This window comes from Podarcis tiliguerta, assembly GCF_965153285.1.
Source record: "Podarcis tiliguerta genome assembly, chromosome: 1".
NCBI classification, from domain to species: domain Eukaryota; kingdom Metazoa; phylum Chordata; class Lepidosauria; order Squamata; family Lacertidae; genus Podarcis; species Podarcis tiliguerta.
In genome coordinates this window covers 59,788,839-59,807,138 of record NC_139534.1, presented here as the reverse complement: position 1 = coordinate 59,807,138, position 18,300 = coordinate 59,788,839, and the positions used below count along the sequence as shown (strand labels likewise).

At 43.9% G+C, this 18,300-nt stretch overlaps 1 protein-coding gene across 1 annotated transcript in view; it reads right to left on the bottom strand.

Moving 5' to 3' along the window:
• The window catches only part of DRD4 (dopamine receptor D4), a 36,275-nt gene extending 19,264 nt beyond the window's left edge, over positions 1-17,011 (bottom strand). Inside the window, exon 1 of the mRNA XM_083428249.1 lies at positions 15,598-17,011. Coding sequence (XP_083284375.1) covers positions 15,598-15,855 — 258 coding nt within the window. The 5' untranslated portion in view covers positions 15,856-17,011. The remainder of the gene's footprint in view (positions 1-15,597) is intronic.
• Positions 17,012-18,300: the final 1,289 nt, after the last annotated feature.

The following is an 18,300-nucleotide window of genomic DNA, read 5'->3' as shown; positions in this document are numbered from 1 at the left end:
GAACTGTTCATTGTGTAATGTCATCACTCAGGAAGATAATTAACAGCATTTGCCCCTTACCTAAGACAGAAAACATAGGAATTGGTTCGGCGCTGAATTGGTTCATTGCCTTTTTTAGTCTTCCCTGTTCAGAATATGAGTCCATGGCAACTGTATGATTAATATCTATGGGTTGGTAAAACTAACTATTCAAGTCAGAATCCATAATTACGGTGATAATAGGATAATAGTGAGTGCAGGCTTGGAGATTTTTAATCAGAGCTTAAGGATAAGAGTTCAGAGTTAGTTTCCTATCAAAATATTGTGTCTGCAATGATCATCTAAAAATCTGACAAACATTAATTTCTATACACTACAGTCAGTATAAATCCCAAAATACTTCTTGATAAATAAGGAGATAGGATCTCCTAATTTTATTAGTTTTCATGATCAATAGAGAACAGCTTAGTTTTCAGGTATAAATTCCAGTTCCAAATCTATGCTTCGGTACGTATACAGGGTTGTTGATTTTTGCACACAGTGCAAAATGTGGTAAAATGTGGACTGGATGAGGTAACTGTGAGGTGGATTTGTAGCTGCTTGACTGACCAAACCCAGAGAATGCTCACTAATGATTCCTCATCAACCTGGAAAAATGGGTTCTGTCCTGGGCCTGTTGTTGTTCAATATCTATATAAATTACTTGAATGAAGGAATTGATGGGGTGCTAATCAAATTTGCAGATGATGCCAACCTGGGAGGGGTAGCCAATGCTGCAGAAGACAGAATCAGGAATCAATAAGACCTTAACAGATTGCAGAACTGGGCCCAAGCTAACAAAATGACTTTCAGTAGGGACAAATATTAAGGTTCTACAATTGGCAGGAAGAACCAGCTGCACAAATATAAGACGAGGACACCTGGTTTGCCAGTAGTACCAGGGGTCTTGGTGGACCACAAGCTTAACATGAATCAACAGTGTGATACAGCAGCAAAAAAAGCTAATGCTATTTGAGGCCGCATCAACAGAAGTATAGTGTCCTGATCAAGGGAAATCAAAGTACCAATCTATTCTGCCTTGGTCAGACCACACCTGGAGTACTGTGTCCAGTTCTGGGCACTACAATTGAAGAAGGATATTGACAAGGCTGGAATGTGTGCAGAGGAGGGTGAACAAGATGATCAAGGGTCTGGAAACCAAGCCTTATGCGGAATGGTTGAGGGAGTTGGGTATGTCTGACCTGGATAAGAGGAGAGGAAATATGACAGCCATCTTCAAATGTCTAAAGGACTGTCACATGGAAGATGGAGCAAGATTGTTTATTCCTGCTCCGGAGGCTAGTCCGCAAGCCAATGGCTTAAAGTTACAAGAAAAGAAATTCTGACTAAACATCAGGAAGAACTTTCTTGAAAGGTGTTGAACTCTTCTTCCTTGGAGGTTTTTAAGCAGAGGTTGGATAGCCATATGTAGTGGATGCTTTAGTTAAGATTCCTGCATTGCAGGGGATTGGATGAGATGACCCTTGGGGTCCCTTCCAATTCTACAATTCTATGATTCTATGATCAAACTGAAAAATTAACAACAGCCTTCAGAAACCTCTGTTGTAATTATGCAGAAAGCACAGGAAAGGTGGTGGTTTGTATATTCTAATTTTGGCACTGTTTGTATCCAGGAACCAGAAACAGCCACACTGCAAACCAAATGTACACATTTCTCAATCTGTGATGTTTGAACAAAGATCCAACAAAGGCAGAAGTTTATTCCCAGTGTCAGCACACTAAATTCCTCTTTCAGTCGCAAGATATACATCCCTATAATGGGCTCAATTATTACAAGTCACAAATACTGACCCAAGTTCACATTGATATCAACAGGTCCTAAATGCAAATTAAACTGGACAACATTGCTCCAGATTGCATTCGTTCAGAAAATGGTGCTAAGTTTATTCTGAAAAGGAAAAGGCTGAACATTTAAAAGGCCTGAGACAGATATACAGAACACAGCAGTTAGTTTTGAAAATCTTGGTCTGAGATTTTGGACACTAATTCTTTCCAACTGGCTTTTCATCATCATCATCATCATCATCATCATCAACACCCCCCCCAAAAGAAAGAAACAAACACCTAAAGCAAAGTTAGATCCCTTCTACCAAATATCACATTTCCCCATTTTCCATGTTGTCTTTGTGGCTTTCAGGCAAGAAACTGTTTTATGCTTATTGCACTAAATGTATTACATGTTAACCAAAGCCACAGCTGTCTCTTCGATGCTTGACTAACTGGATTAACAGAGGCCAAACCTGCTTCAGCCTGGTCACAAGGTTAATTGTTGCCTGATTATACTGAGTTGCTGGAGATTAGCATGCCAAGGTACACAGTGTAAAAGCTTTAGAGATCTTAAATGTGCCAGGCCTCCTTTAAATAGTGCTCCAGAGCAAGAGATCCACCAGAAGCTCTTCTTTATCTTCTATTTTGTCCAGCCAGAGTTTTCAGTGTTTCCATGACAAGCACCAATGGTACAGAGCTAAGATTAGAAGGCTATAGCAAATATTTCTCTGTGGAAAGACACTCAATGAGACTCTTATACAACAAACCTTCAGGAAAGGGCCATAGCTCAACAGTACAGCAAACGTTCTTCATGCAGAAAGGTCGCAGGTTCAGTTGTCAGCATCTCCAGGTAGGACTGGGGGGAAAACTTCTTTCTGAATCCATGGAGAGCCTTTGCTGAGTTAAATGTGTTTGCTTCCTCTTGGTAAGAAGATCTACTATGCTGGTGTTTTCTTCCATTCAAGCCCAAATCCTAGAATATGATATCTCTGATACCACATCATGCAAACCGAAATCATAGTTCTCCTGATGCAGTTTGTGGATGTCACTATTGCTGGCTGGAAGATTTCATCTTTGCCACCTTGCCCAAAAGTAGCCAGTCCTCTCTGGTTCTACTGCATCTTCCAGACTCACCCAAACCAGCCATAGGGAAGACTGGCCCATCCATGAGGTGAGGGGAGCTGACTGCCTTGGGTGACAGGATCCACAGGGGCAGCAGATCCCAATGAATACCTTTATTCCCCACTTGTTCCTGATATAGATCTTCACTCACCCCTTCTTCCCTGATGGGGAGGGGGGGCGCCATTTTGCAGTTTGCCACAAGTACCAAAATGTCTTTGGTCAGCCCTGGTCACGGGAAGCTTCAGGGTTTTGTGTTTTCCCTCTAGCAGAGAGGTAAGGTAAAGGTAAAGGTACCCCTGCCCATACGGGCCAGTCTTGACAGACTCTAGGGTTGTGCGCCCATCTCACTCAAGAGGCTGAGGGCCAGCGCTGTCCGGAGACACTTCCGGGTCACGTGGCCAGCGTGACAAAGCTGCATCTGGCGAGCCAGCACAGCACACGGAAACGCCGTTTACCTTCCCGCAGGTAAGCGGTCCCTATTTATCTACTTGCACCCGGGGGTGCTTTCAAACTGCTAGGTTGGCAGGCGCTGGGACCGAGCAACAGGAGCGCACCCCGCTGCGGGGATTCGAACCGCCGACCTTTTGATCGGCAAGCCCTAGGCGCTGAGGCTTTTATCCACAGCGCCACCCGCATCCCACTAAGCAGAGAGGTAAGGGAGCTCCAAATAGTTTCTCAGGACCCCAAACACCTATCTACCTCCCAACATCCAAAGCACATGCTCCTCTGGGCAATGCCTAAAGCTGACCCTCTTGCTGTCATGTGCCCACCTTGGGATTACACAGTGAACTATATATCCAAGAGATACGTGCCCCCTATTGTATTTCCAAATTCCCCACATGCTGCAGCAATCCTAAAGCAGCAAAGTTTTCTCCTCAGACAACAAACACTTAAAGAAACCTTATTTTCCTAAACCTTGCTTCCCACCCTAGGGGGGAAAAAAGGAGCAGGTTAATTTGCACAGACAGCGAGAACATGAAGAATCTGTGAAAGAATTCATTAAGACTGATATTTCAGGTCGTAATAAAAATTAGGCCATGCCACTAAAGAGAGCAGAGGGACATGGGTGGTACTGTGGGTTAAACCACAGAGCCTAGGACTTGCTGATCAGAAGGTAGGCAGTTCGAATCCCCGCGACAGGGTGAGCTCCCGTTGCTCGGTCCCTGCTCCTGCCAACCTAGCAGTTCGAAAACACATAGTGCAAGTAGATAAATAGGTACCGCTCCGGTGGGAAGGTAAACAGCGTTTCCGTGTGCTGCTCTGGTTCACCAGAAGCGGCTTAGTCATGCTGGCCACAAAACCCAGAAGCTGTACGCCGGCTCCCTCGGCCAATAAAGCAAGATGAGCGCCGCAACCCCAGAGTCGGTCACGACTGGACCTAAAGGTCAGGGGTCCCTTTACCTTTACTAAAGAGAGCAACTAACTTATAGCTGTTGTCTTGCAAATAAAACACCAGCCTGCAACAACTGCATGCACCTATAAATTTTGATGTCTAGTGACTGAATCTTGTTAATTTCAGATGCTTGATTAGTATATACCACCTCTTTTTGATCTCAACTGGCACAAGTCCTTCTCCCTTCTGTCACCAGACCAAGTGTGTATATAGTATCTTAAACCTGAAAAGGCTGCCCTGCGCATCCCCCCCACTCAGGGAAGTTTGAGGAAAGCAGATGAATAAAGATGGCACTGATGGATTCTCAGATGTGTGCTGAGAGGGAGAGACACAAGGAAAGCAAGCAGAAGCTTTGAAAAATGTGGCTCTTTGAAATTTCAGAAAGTGCATCACATATCTTCAGAAAAATGGTTGCACCAAAAGTAAGAAAACATGACTATTCTCAAAGCCATGACAACTATTTACCAAAGACGTTCTGCAAACAATACAGGTGATAAACCAATGAGAACACTAGGATGGTTAACTCATTTCATACTTCTTCAGAAGCAGAATGGAGAATCATTTGTAGACGGTGGCCATAAATCCCTTTCAATGCCTCTTTCTTTCAGGAATGTGTTATTCCTATTAATCTTCTTTGAATCTTCTATGAACTTTTAATCATTTGAGTTCAATCTGAAAGCTGTGGCTCAAAAGACTGTAATCCAAAAGTGAAGAAATTTAGAGTCCCAGGCAAGGAGTAAGTTATACCAGTATGCTGTTGTGGCTGAAGGAAATACTAAAGGAAGTGGTAGAAAATTTGTATTTGCAATTTTGTAGTCCATATACAAATATCTACACATGTCCACATGTATAGCTGTTCATATTGTTACAATTATTATTAATGATATTCATTTTCACTTGGGTTCCTGTAACTTTGTCTTTATATATATAACTTTGTTATTTATATGAACAGTTATGGAACAAATCACCAAAAGTACCTAATCTCCAGGAAATAAGTTCATTTTTAAAAATTCTATACATAGAAAAACCCATACATGCTACTAGGTGAGAAAGTGAATGGGCTGGCTAAAGGAGAACCATGCCAATTCTTTATTTAGGTTTTCCAGAGATAAATCTTGTCCAACATGATGAATGAGCACTATGTGCCCTTAAAAGGTTCCCTCTTATAAAAAGTAATAAGAATAGTTTATGAGAGCTTTGTTTAGAGCCTGCAATGAGATAGAGGAATATGCAGCTATTGGTTTAGAAACACATTGTCCCAGGTATCTGTTTTTAGTAGATAGCAGTCATGACAGATATTCAAAAGTAACTTGGAAAAAGGTCATTTTTGAAGGCCTATCTTCAACCATGCTGAATGAAGCAATCTGTTAGAAACATTTCCTTTTCTCTTCATTCAGTGACTTTTTAAACAGATGTTTATGTAATAAAATTTGATGTGAATGCAGTTAGCAGATCTACTTCAAAGCATGGTCACTTATGGGTTAGGAAATGGGCTGATCAAGTGAGTTTTCTTGGAGATAAAGACTTGCAGAATGCTATAGCATGGCTGCATTTGTACATCATACTTAACTAAAAGTGAAAAACAACAACTGTGGAGCCAGGCATACACTTAGAATTAAGGAACAAGACACCTTAGAGCACATGCTCAGCCCAAGGATTTGTTTTCAGTACCAGAACTGAGCTCACAGTTTTTGTCACTCACAAAACTCCTCATTTCCTCCCCAAGTTTTCTTCAATTCAATGGCCTAATTTTTGCTGGAAGAACTTTTCTCATTCACTGTCATTGATAAACAATTGGGACTCAGAAACTTTTACCTAGGTAAGCCCAGGTGAGCCTTGGACTCACACCCTCCTCCTTCTCTGCACTGGTGCAGCTTTTGCATATCAGATTGTCATGTTATCTGAATTGGCAAACTATGGCCAATGTTCATTATGATTTGTTTGAAACAAGCCGTACTGAAGTCACTGAGTCAGCAGCTGGCAAGGCTTACTGTCACCTCTCAGTTAAGAACCCTCAGTTGACCCTTTATAAAGGTTTGGAGGAAGATTTGCACATGGGGGGAGTATTAGTGAGAACTTCTCAAGGCAGATCAACAGATTGCCTGTAGACATTTCAAGCATTCAACAGACTTTTGAAGCCAGTCCAGAAGAGCAGGACAGCAGATAAATAGATTCACTGGAAGGTACAAGTTGAACCTTTTTGTTTAAACTAGCTCTCAGCTCTGAGGGTCCCATACATTTTTGTAGAAGAGGTGTGGCTTATGATATCTTGGAGATGCTGATTCTGCCCTCCATTCAGAAGCTGGCAGAGAGATACTAAAAACCTTTTGAGCATAATCAATTTATGAGTCCCCAGGGCATTTTGCCACCCTTCTTTTAAGATGCCATGGAGACACTAGCAGCAAGTACTCAGATATGCATTACATTCACACCTGGAATGTGTTTTAGACATACATTCTAGAAGGGTACAGTTGTACTTCTCTTTGGGAATGAAGTTTGCAGGTATTTAAAAATGTCACATTGGGTATAATGTATAATTTTGGCTTCCGGTGCTTCATACTAGGACACCTACCACTGGTATGATGTCACAAAGCTTGTTCAGTTTTAGAGCAATGTCAGTGGCAAAAAAGGCTTGTTGTAGGCACTTGGAAAGCTTCACATCCCTCAAGGCACTCAAGTCTGGCACAGTTAACTGATGGAAAGAGCAGGATTAGTCTATAGCAAATCTGATAAGCTGCAAACCTGTTGAGATACTGGGAAATAATTGAGGGCATGCATGGGGAACCTGCGGCCCTCCAGAGCTTGCTAGGCTACAGCTCCCATAATTCCTGACATCTGTCTATGCTGGCTGTGGCTGATGGCAGTTGTAGTTCAACAGCATCTGAAGGGCCGGAGCTTCCTCACCCCTGACTATGAAGGGCACCAGAACATAAGAGACTGATAAATTCCTCATTTATCAACTTTGATGCAACCGTGCTCCCTTTGTAAGAGAAAGTTTGCATACAGAGGGTTGCAAACTGCACTCCTCAAAACTATTTTTTCCCTGTACAGTATCAGCATTGGGGGAGGGCCACAACCCAAAACCTGGAAGTTAATTTTAAAAAGGACAATACCCTGTATCGAATTTTGATTGCCCTTATGCAAACACACCTGATATTATTTTGTGTACATCCTATTGTCCTAACATAATAAAGCAGATAGGTAAAACAGGTAAAGGACCCCTGGATGGTTAAGTCCCGTCAAAGGTGACTATGAGGTGCGGCGCTCATCTTGCTTCAGGCCGAGGGAGCCGGCGTTTGTCCACAGACAGCTTACCTTCCCACCACAGTGATACCTATTTATCTACTTGCACTGGTATGCTTTTGAATTGCTAGGTTGGCAGAATTTGGGATAGACCAACGGAAGCTTACCCCGTCGCGCGGATTCAAACTGCTGACCTTCTGACTGACAAGCCCAAGAGGCGTCATGGTCTAAACCACAGAGCCATCCTCTCCCCAAATCTACAGGTGAGCCAGGAGGGTGCACTTCAGCAAGGGAAGCAAGTAAGAACTGTTTCAGGACCCTGGACAGAGGACAAGGAGCAGATTACGTGTTCCACAGAGAACATCAAAAACAGAAATGATTATTGAGCACTAAGACAACATGGAAAAAGTCAGGACCATTCAAACACAAACACATATACACTTCAAATTGTACTCATTATGTAAACATGCACAGAAATAAAATAAAATAAAATTGCCATAAAACAGCTTCTGAACACAATATTAAAGCGCAATGAAAAAAATATAACTTGACAACCTAACACAAATAAGCAAAACAATTGTTGAGCCAGACTATACTTCTCCAACTCTGACCTCTTGCTGTGGAGTACACAAAACCTTAGTGGGGCATCTACTCCAAAATCCAACATTCTGTCATCTCTACCAGGGATGTTGCCTATGTTAACACACTAGCTCTTGGACACAAGTTTATCAGTTCCTTGATGAAGCTAAGCTAGGATGGGGGCGGCTATGAACTGTGGGGGTCTAGACTCAGAAACTTGAGAGAAATGGTGGTGTTCGGGCCAAGTGTTTCCTCAGTTGGCATCAATGACCTCTTGGTCTCTGTGTGTGTCATTGCTGGATTCCGTAAGATAAAGACACCTATGAAGTCAAAGGAGATGCACTTCACAATTGGTAAGGATTTCTATTCAACAGAATGTGACTGCCTTATTATATACAGCCCAATATAACAAATATAGTGCATGCTGAGTAAATTAAAAAGAAGAAAAGAAATAACGCTAAACATGATACTGTTTTCTGTAGAATTGGGAACAAGAAAGCCCACCGTTAGGCTGATGAAGCTTTCGTTGTTGAATGACAAATCAACCTTCACTTGTTAAAGAGTGTTATTGTGTCCCCTCCCAGCAAGCACAACGCACCAAAAACCATCAAACCCAAAACAAGAGGGGAATCGCTTAGCCAACCACTGGTGATTCACTCTTCTTTCCTAATGAACTGTATTAAAATAAGTAGCTAAGTGGTTAACCCTGGCTTGACTGAATAGGCAGCAACAACACAGCAAAAGCTATAATATTGAATTGACTGCCTGCTGGCATCACCTTTCATCCAAAACTAATAGAATTCACACTGGAGATGATAGAAAGGGCTACTAGGATCTTAATGGAGAGAGAAAATCACCCCACAGTGCTCTAACTACTCCAAATGGTTTATAGCAGAATTTGTGTGCTCTTGACAGGAGGAAATAAAAGAGACTACAGGGATATCGGCAGAGCTGACAACCCTTCTGGTCTGATTGCAACCCCAGAGGCACTGTGTAATTCTTATAGAGTCCCTGCTCCTGGCATGATATATAAAGAAACACATACATCAAAACAAAGGTAATGTTGCTGTGTGAGGTCTATAATTTTAGATCTCACAGGTGAGAGGAAGGAAAAATCCCTTAAAGAGTTCAGAAGCTGGGGTCTGGTGTAGACTAACACCAGTAACCATGGAGTTGACTATGGGATCACTACCCCTTGTTGTAGGGATGGTTAGACAGTCTTGCACAAATTTCTACTCCCCATGGACTTTAAAGCACCAGAACTAACTGTAGTTAGCACTAACCAGAGTAATCTTTTACCAGGATTTAAAGCTAGTCAGTAAATCCCGATTGCAAGGAAACCTAGTTATTGCTAGCCATGGTAAAATCTGGTGCCAATGAGATCCTTAACTCTAGTTATGACCAGTGGGGCAAGGGAAAGAGAATTCCTGCTAGTGAGGAGCTGTGAAGGGATTGGGGTGGGGAGGGGGGAAGCTAAAAAGCATGTTACTCTGAAGACCTTTCCCAGACTTGAATGTGGTAAAGCGACTACACAGTGTTACATCAGCACTAGCTCCAGAAGGAACATAAAAATAATTCAAGACATTATACCCAGATGTTCAAATCAATCTAATGATTTATGCATCTTACAACTAGAGATCTCCATCTCCTGTTTATTCACTCCTTCGCTGAATGATAAGCCTCTGGTGAAACGCTCTCATTATGCTCAAATTATAAGCATTTAACAACTGCTTCTACTTCCAAATATGGGATGCTTCCATTTTTATGTTCCCATTGCTAGATTTTTAAAAAACCAAACTACTGGGTGAAAGCTTATTCTTCTGATATGCTATCAGTGCAGCATGATCCAATTGCTGAGGACGGTGGGAATTACTGTATTTTTCACCCTATAGGACGCACCGTCCCATAAGGCGCACCTAGTTTTTTGGGGGGGAAATAAAGGGAAAAAATTATTTCCCACCCAGGTGCGGGTTGGGGAAGCCCAAGCTTCCCCCGACCCCAGCCCCCAAACAGGCAGCTCTCTGCAAGCCGTGGGAGCACAGCGCTGGGCTCCCGCTGTTGCGGAGTGGTGCGCGAAGCCTGCATTCGCCCCATAGGACGCACACACATTTCCCCTTCATTTTTGGAGGGGGGAAAGTGCATCCTATAGGGCAAAAAATATGGTACTCTAGCTTTTTTGCAGTCCGCAAAGCAGAATCTGGTGCACTTTGGGAGCAACTGAGAAAGGGAGGGTTAAAAACGCTAATATCACCCTGAAGTAGTCAAAATATGTATCATTATATCTAACTGTTCAACTTTAAATATTGTACAAGTGAGGAAGCTGTTGCACCCAATAGTTGTGCAAGGGAAAGGCAGCTAGCACAACCAATGTTTGCCGTTCCCTCTTCCCCCTACAAAGGAGGTGTCTAACCTTTGGCCTTCCAGATGTTGTTGGGCTCCAGCTCCCATCAGCCCCAGCCAACATGACGTACAGTCAGGGATGATGGAGACTGATTTGTAATCCAACAACATCTGGAGGTCACAGCCCCTAACCCCCAGCTATGGTTGGTTGGCATCCGTCGAGAGACAATGGAGAGTGCCTCTGGGGGGTGAAGTCAAAGCACTGCATTAGCAGCACCGAAGTGACATCCCTTCCCGTCCCCATCTATACATGATCATTTATTGAAATTATTGTACTTTTCCCTTCCATAAGACATCTCTTGTATTTTCCATCTGAGGCACCAAATTTATTTCTATCATGGGATGATTGGCACCATCATAATAAACTAATTAGGCTCATTTTTAAACAAGAGCAAAACCGGAATCTGATCACCAATCTTTGTTAGATTTTCAGTGAGCTAAACCTGTCACCAACAAATTATTCACCTTAAAATAATCATTAAAAGCTATGATACAATTGCTGGAAATATTTAAAATATTATTGCTACATGGTGGAAAGCCCAAAGAAGGGGAAGGATGACTGCTTTCAAGCATCACTTGATTGAAGAAGTCACAGTGGCATATGTCTAAAGGACAAAGCTAAGGTAAGAACCCCCCCCCCCTTAAAAAGGGTCAAGAGGGTCATAAATGCCCCAAAAATGCAGCTCATAATTTTTTTTTGAGCAATTAAACTAAATCTGTCAGATTAAGGCAGCAAAGAGATTGAGGAACATGGCCAAAAACCTATGCGTGTTGTCACTGCATACCAGTTTATTTGCAACGCATGCATCCCTCTTTTCCTTGGCTATTTTGCCTTTCCCTATCAGTTGGGCAAGGCGGGTTCTGCCTATCACAGGGAGACACATTTCTGTTCACTGTGCTGCAGCTTACGGAGAACCTTCATTGTACAGACATGTTGTGTCCTTAATGGGCACAAGAAACACCGTTTTCAAGGAACACATAGGTCATTGCATCAATATTGGGCTACCCTGAATGAGGTGGACAGCTTCACATCACATACACACAAATTTTGGAAATGTATGTACTGTACTTCCATACATGTCTTTGCTAGGGTTTTATGCCCTTGTTGGAATATGAACACCTGCCAATTCAGCAGAAAACAGCTACTCTCTGAAGGCAAAAGAAGAAAAGCCACCACAGCTCCTCTTCCTTTACCATGTGTTGTATTTGCTATGACATTGTATATCTCCTAGTAGAGGCCTGTGTAGCCTTTGACTCACCAAGCTGAATGCAACTACCAGCAGCATATTTAACCTGCCCAGAAATGTGAAAACAGGGAGCCTGTCAAGTACCTTGGATGCGACAATAGATGGGTAGTTGGCTACATTCAGCCTTGCAGGTTATGAGTCGTGCATGTTTGGTCTAACACTTCCCTGCAGTGCCACAGTTCCCAAATCATCCAAACACTCCCATCTTTTCCAGGCCCTGTTCTGCTGCCGACTCTCTACTTCTAAGTCATACTAATCTCATAAAACATTTGGAAACCCTGCCCGCCTCTTGCTCTGGATTTTATGTGATGCATACATGCGTGGGTCTTCTAACCCTGTGCTCTACCTGTTTTCATAGGTTTTGAGCACCACTGACTGCTGCATATCTATTTGCCCTGGGATGTTTGGGAAATTCCATTGAGCCTCTCTCTTTTACGTAAGCCATGCCCTCCTGCCAACTTTTGAATATCAATGTTTCAGGATTCACATGCTAGAAGATACCACTCTTCCAAATCTTTCTCAGCAATTCGCTGAGTCCTATAATGGCTAGTTGACACAGGTTTTGCATTCTGTATATAATCAGCCAAAATAACTCCCTACCCTCCTTGCACATCACAGGTTTCATGGATGTTACTATTTCAAACTTTGCTGAAACCGTATTGTTCTCAACATTTTGCAAATGGAAAAAGGATAAAGTATCTCAAAGGGTCAGAGATACAACAGAACCAAGGACTCAATAATGTGTTCCTCTAACCACTGTTTCATTATTTGAAACTGAACAATATTAGACAATTTGCAGAGAAAATCAGTATGAGTCTTTAAGAAATGCACATGCAACAGAATAGAGAGCTAAATACAGACTTATGTGCTTTAAAGCAGAGATACACGAGGATCAAAAGCTGATGGATATTATTTTCCAGTTTATTTCAATGGACTATGAGATCAGGAGCCAAGCAAGCATTACCCAAAAGCTGCATTCACTTGCATGTAAATGGGAAGAATGTTTTAGCTCAAAAGGCTTCTTTTCTTCTTTAAATTAGAGGTACCCTTGGAAACATAAGTGCTTTTTTCATCTAATAACAGCCTGCTAAGATAATGGATAATAATAGGGTGTGGTATGTGTCGCATCACTGTTTCTAATTCATATTCTAATACATATTTCTGACATTCAATCTACTCCACATTTAGCTCCTCTCACACCTCTGCCTCCAAGACTTCCATTAACTCCAAATGACTTTGAATCAGATCTAAGAGGGAATGGCACACCTACTTTGAGCATTAATTCTTGGTTATGCTGTAAAACAGAGACCTGTGGCAGGCATGCATGCACACATATCAATGCCCCACAAAATAACCCCTAGCCCCTACAAGTAAGCGAACAGCAAGGCAAATCATCCTAATTCAAGCTGCCCATGGGTTTTATCTTCTAGTCTTCCTCAGATGCCACACAAATTTTCAATGACAAAGAAACCAAAGCTAAACAAATGTTCAGCTCTGGAACAATATGCTTTCCAAATCTGCAAGAAGCACTTGAGTTTCTGCTACATCTGCCATTTGGGCTTATCTGAGATCCACCTGGACACTGTAAATCTCCCATGTATCAGTTGGCTCACTTAACTAGCACTAACAGTGTTCTCATTTATCACAACTTCTGATTTTCCAAATGTTTTGCATGAGATCAGCACAGAGTGGCAAAGCTAAATAAGTTTAGATCCTTGACTTAATGGTCTTATAGGCACCCCCCCCCCCAAAAAAGGTGGCTGTGTATTTTACTTCCTCTGCCATTCCATGCTGTACAACTGATTGTACATTCCTGACACGTTAGGACAAAAAGCAAACAAAAAACAGTTTGCCAACCCTGATTAGTTTCACATTTTGAACTCATTTAAATCATAACCCCGCTGTGACTGCAGGAACAAAATTGAGCTCATTTATGCTGCCCTGATGGTAAGCACCACGTTTTTGTAGAATGGGATAATATATTTATTGAAGTAGAAACAATAAAATAACCAAGTATGTGTCTGCCTGTCTGGTCCCAACTACATATTTTGTTTAATAAAAGAGGAAGAAAATAGGAAAGATGTTGCAACAATGACCATCTCCCCCGGTGGGCTCTAGCACACCCGCGGAAATCCTAGTGCCATTGCCACCCCCACCTGACACTCTCTGGGTGCTCCTCAATGAGCAACTTTGGCTGAGGAGCCCTGAGCTTCAGCCCTAAGGTCCAGCCCTAGCTGCAACCACTGTCCACACACGGCTTCCAAACTACCCAAAACCACAAAAGTTTAGGCTGCATTCCTTAGCAGATGTCCTTAGCAGATGTCGAACTTCTTCAGGAGTAATGTTATGTTTAATTTCAAGCAATGACTCTATGTAACAGTGTTTATGCTACATGAATCTATAATGCCCTTTGGTGCTGAAACTTGGATAGAAAACACATTTTGTTTCATTTCCTAGCTAATTTCCCCAGGTTATGAAGACACTTGCAACTTTAGCATCAGATTCTATGGTAAAATTGTTGCAAATTAGCTATTTAAGATTAGTCAGTATTGAGGAAATGTCGGGCTTGGACCAAAGAGATCTAAACACAAATACCACTTCTATAACAGACATACTGAATAGTTTGGACAAATCCCCTACTTACATACCTCCACTCCTCATATGTTAAAAAACCCAAACACTACTGTCAGAAAGAAGAACTACCGTATTTTCCTGTCTATAAGACGCCCCCATGTATAAGACGCCCCCATGTATAAGACGCCCCCTATTTTTCGGGACTCTGATTTAAGAAAATGGGGGGAGATGGCCCCCATGTATAAGATGCCCCAAATTTTGGACATTATTTTTAGGGTGGAAACCTAGTCTTATATACGGAAAAACATGGTATATACCCACAGATGACATAGTAAAACAACCCATCATCATCAACAGGCCATTGCTCCTGTACCACCATAGTCCTGACAATATTCAACCAACGCCCAGACCTGTGGCTGTGTAATATGCCTTTATCCACCTAGCATTACATACTGAAGTGCCAACAATCATACCGTTAGCAGAAAACTTCAAAGAAATTAGGGCACCACAGAACTGTGGCATCTGTTCTGATCTGAACACATTTGCACGGGTCTTTCTCAACCACTAGACAGAAAGTACAGAAGGTACAGGCTCAGTCTGTGTTGATGCTCTGCCTGCCTCACTGCCTCTTGCAGGCTCGTGCAAGAGACACTGTCCGCACAGCAGCTACAAGATTGCAATGTAGATGTGTGCTCTCTGCTCCCAGTTAGCCCCGCAGGCTCACCTAGACAGCACAACACCCCCAAACTCCATGAAGTCCCACAGCAAGTCCCTGACAACTATGTGCAAGGTCTAAGCACTGAAGCAACATTTCACAGGCTTTCCATTACAGGATCCCAAACATGCCCACAAGGCACGACAAGCTTTCCTGCAAAGGCTGCCCTGTGGCATTCAAATCTGCAAGAGGCGACAAGGATTTGGGGACCTTTTGGAGAGTTGTGCGAAAGAGAAATTCCGACAGGTCCTGCTTTTCTCCTCCTTGGGCAACACTAGGACGCAGCACAAACTGCACCTACCTTGAAATCCCCTCCTGCTGCACAACTCTCTTTAAAGTCCTGGCCACTCGTTGCACCTTACCTTCTGAAGTATACATAGACGTGCTTCAAAACAAGGGATATTTATTAACATAGGTGTTGCCTACTCCCACCCCTTCAAATAAAGGTTGCATGGGAAATTACCTTCGCGAGGGGGAAACAGGAAAGCGAGGCGAGAGGAAAAGGCGATGGACTTTACCTCTGAGAAGACGTAGAGAGGTAACACGAGGATGGCCAGGAGCAGGTCTGCCACGGCCAAGCTGACGATGAAGTAGTTGGTGGTGGTCTTCAGCGCTTTCTCGGTGCACACGCTGAGGCACACCAGCAAATTCCCGCTGATGATGAAGAGGATGAGGAAGACGCCGAAGACCAGCGCGGCGAAGTTGTAGTCCGGCTCCTCTTCGGGAGTGGGGCAGGCGTCGGTGGCATTGAAGGCGGGGGTGCTGTTGGCCCCCATGGCTCCCGCTCGCCGCCCTTTCACTTAGCACCCGCGTCCCGCCGACGGTCGCTTCTGCGCCTGACGAGCTACAAGGCCGAAGAGCTTCACGGGCTCATGGTCCTTAAACGGCAGGGCTCGGCTGGCGAAAGAGAGTCACCTCGCCCCGGAGCTGCCTGGGCGGGAGCCAGCGCCCAGGCTGCCCCACTCCATCGCCGAGCCAGGGGAGCGATCCCGGCGAGGAAAAGGCGGCAAGAGAGACGCCGAGGCTCGGCGCCGCCCGGTCCCTGCTCGCGAGGGACTTCTCAGCAGCTGGCGCGCTTTGCTTCTCGCCTCAGCGACGCGGCGCGGCCCCTTTCCCGAAGTTTTCTTTCCCGCTCGAGCCTCGCCAACCAGCCGGGCGGGAAGAAGGAAGAAGCCCTCGAGGCTTCCTTCCGCGCGCCTAGAAGAGGAAACGCGTCCGCGCGCAACGCACGCGCCGGACCCTCGCAAGTCCCGCTCACTTTTTTCTCTTGTTGGAGCCCAGCTCTGCTGCCCCGGCGCGAGCTACAAGTGGGTCACCTCGAGGCGAGGAAAGCGAGCTGACTGGACGGAGGGACGGAGGGAGGGCGCTCTGACGGGGAGGCCGGGCTGGGCCGCGCGCGAGGAGCCGACGGCCAATCAGCAGCGCCCTGCGCGGCGCAATCCGGGCACATGTGGCGAGCGGGAGACCCGTGGCTCCTGCGCCTCACAGCGCCTGGCAGGAGTCCCAGGCGACGCCGCCCCAAAATCTGCCACCGACTGCCCAGAGACCTGGCTTGAGCGCTCGCACGTGCAGCTCCTTAGAAGGTTTCTCGGGGCACGAAGTCGCCACAGGGAACCTGAGGCGTTGCCAGACAATCGGAAGGTCCCGAGAATGTCCGCTTTTGCGGGATTCCCACCCAGGGCAGTTACCACGGTAGATGTCGCCACGTGGTAGGCTTCCTACAAATCTGATAAAAGGGAAAGGGCAAATAGCTACTGGCAAACAGGGTCAGGGAGAAATCTGCAAATAAAGGCATTTTCTCCCCTCCCGGAGTAAAGTTGCCTAGAATGGCTGGATGGCTCGTGATGGGCAACCTTTCTGCCTTTGATCTCATCTTTCAAAACTTACTGGTGGATAAATGCAGCCCTGCTGCACGAAAATGCATTGCCTTCCATACACTTATTTTTTCCCTTTTAAAGATGGGTGAAAAAATTCACGTTCGCAACCTTGCAGCTATGGGAGACAGCAGTTGTGTTGCGTCATTCTTGACATCACAGATAATATCCAGCAGGTGCCTGTGTGACACTGGTGCAAACTATACTCCAAAAAACAATTGCAACAGGCACCTCTGTGGCAAGATAAATAGCTTTCTCGGGGAAGATAAGCACACAAACTCTATACAAAATATAACATGTTCCCTAGCACATTCAGTCTTCAAACAGAATATCCCAAGGCACAGCCAGGAGCAAAGATGTGTGGACTTTGCAGAGCAAATGGATAACACTACGATTAAAAACTGATAATCATTTTTACTATGTTAAAGGAAGTTCCTAGACCCAATAGAGACAATATTTTCTTAGAATGGGGCATTAGTGCTCTAAGTTCTATAGGGCTGGATTGTCGTGTTTAGGGCCTCAGTGTAATTGGTTAATTTAAAATATTTAAATGGAGTCGAAATATGCCCTTGAATGATCAGGTAGCAAATTTTGAAGAAACACTGTTAATTATTTTTAATGCAAGTGCTTACAAAAACTGTGGGTGGCAGACATGGGCGTAGTAGCCAGGATTTTTGTTGGGGTGGGGCAGCCAAAGTGGTGGCAGATGTTGCTGTGGCTTTAAGAAGGTGTGTTTCTCCTCCTGTCCTGCAGGAGGGAATGTCTCATCTAAGAAGGTGCCTGCTGTGAAACATGAATGCATCATCTAAAAGCAAAGGAATAATGCTTTTATTATTTTATTCATGAATGCAGATTTAATCAAATAATTATAACTCGTACGGTTAATGAATAAACTAATAAGCTTATCAGTTGAAGGACCAGAAGCACAATAAGTGATTGAAAATGAAAGTGCAGCACTCATGAACTGAGTTGTGCAAAATCACAAGAAGAATGTAAATCCAGCTAACGTTAATTTAAAAATTAAGTTAATGTAAGAGTCAAAATTGCAAAACATTTGGGGGGGGGTCTTTACTTTGCTGGCATACAGCCTGAGTCTGGGCAAGGGCAAAGGGTTTTAACCCTCAGTCCCCCTTGGAAATTCTGGCACTCCCTCTATTTGTTTCTTCCCTTCTAGAACAAAATGTGAAATGGTCATTGCAAAAAAAGCACTTTGTGGAAATGACCTTTTTATCGCCACTCTTGCAGGACAGAGAACTTGTTTCTTTACAAGTAGCATCATGGGAATTAATGGATTCCTCCAACCCCACCACTTAAAAAAAGAGAAGAAGCTAGAACAAATGATTCCCT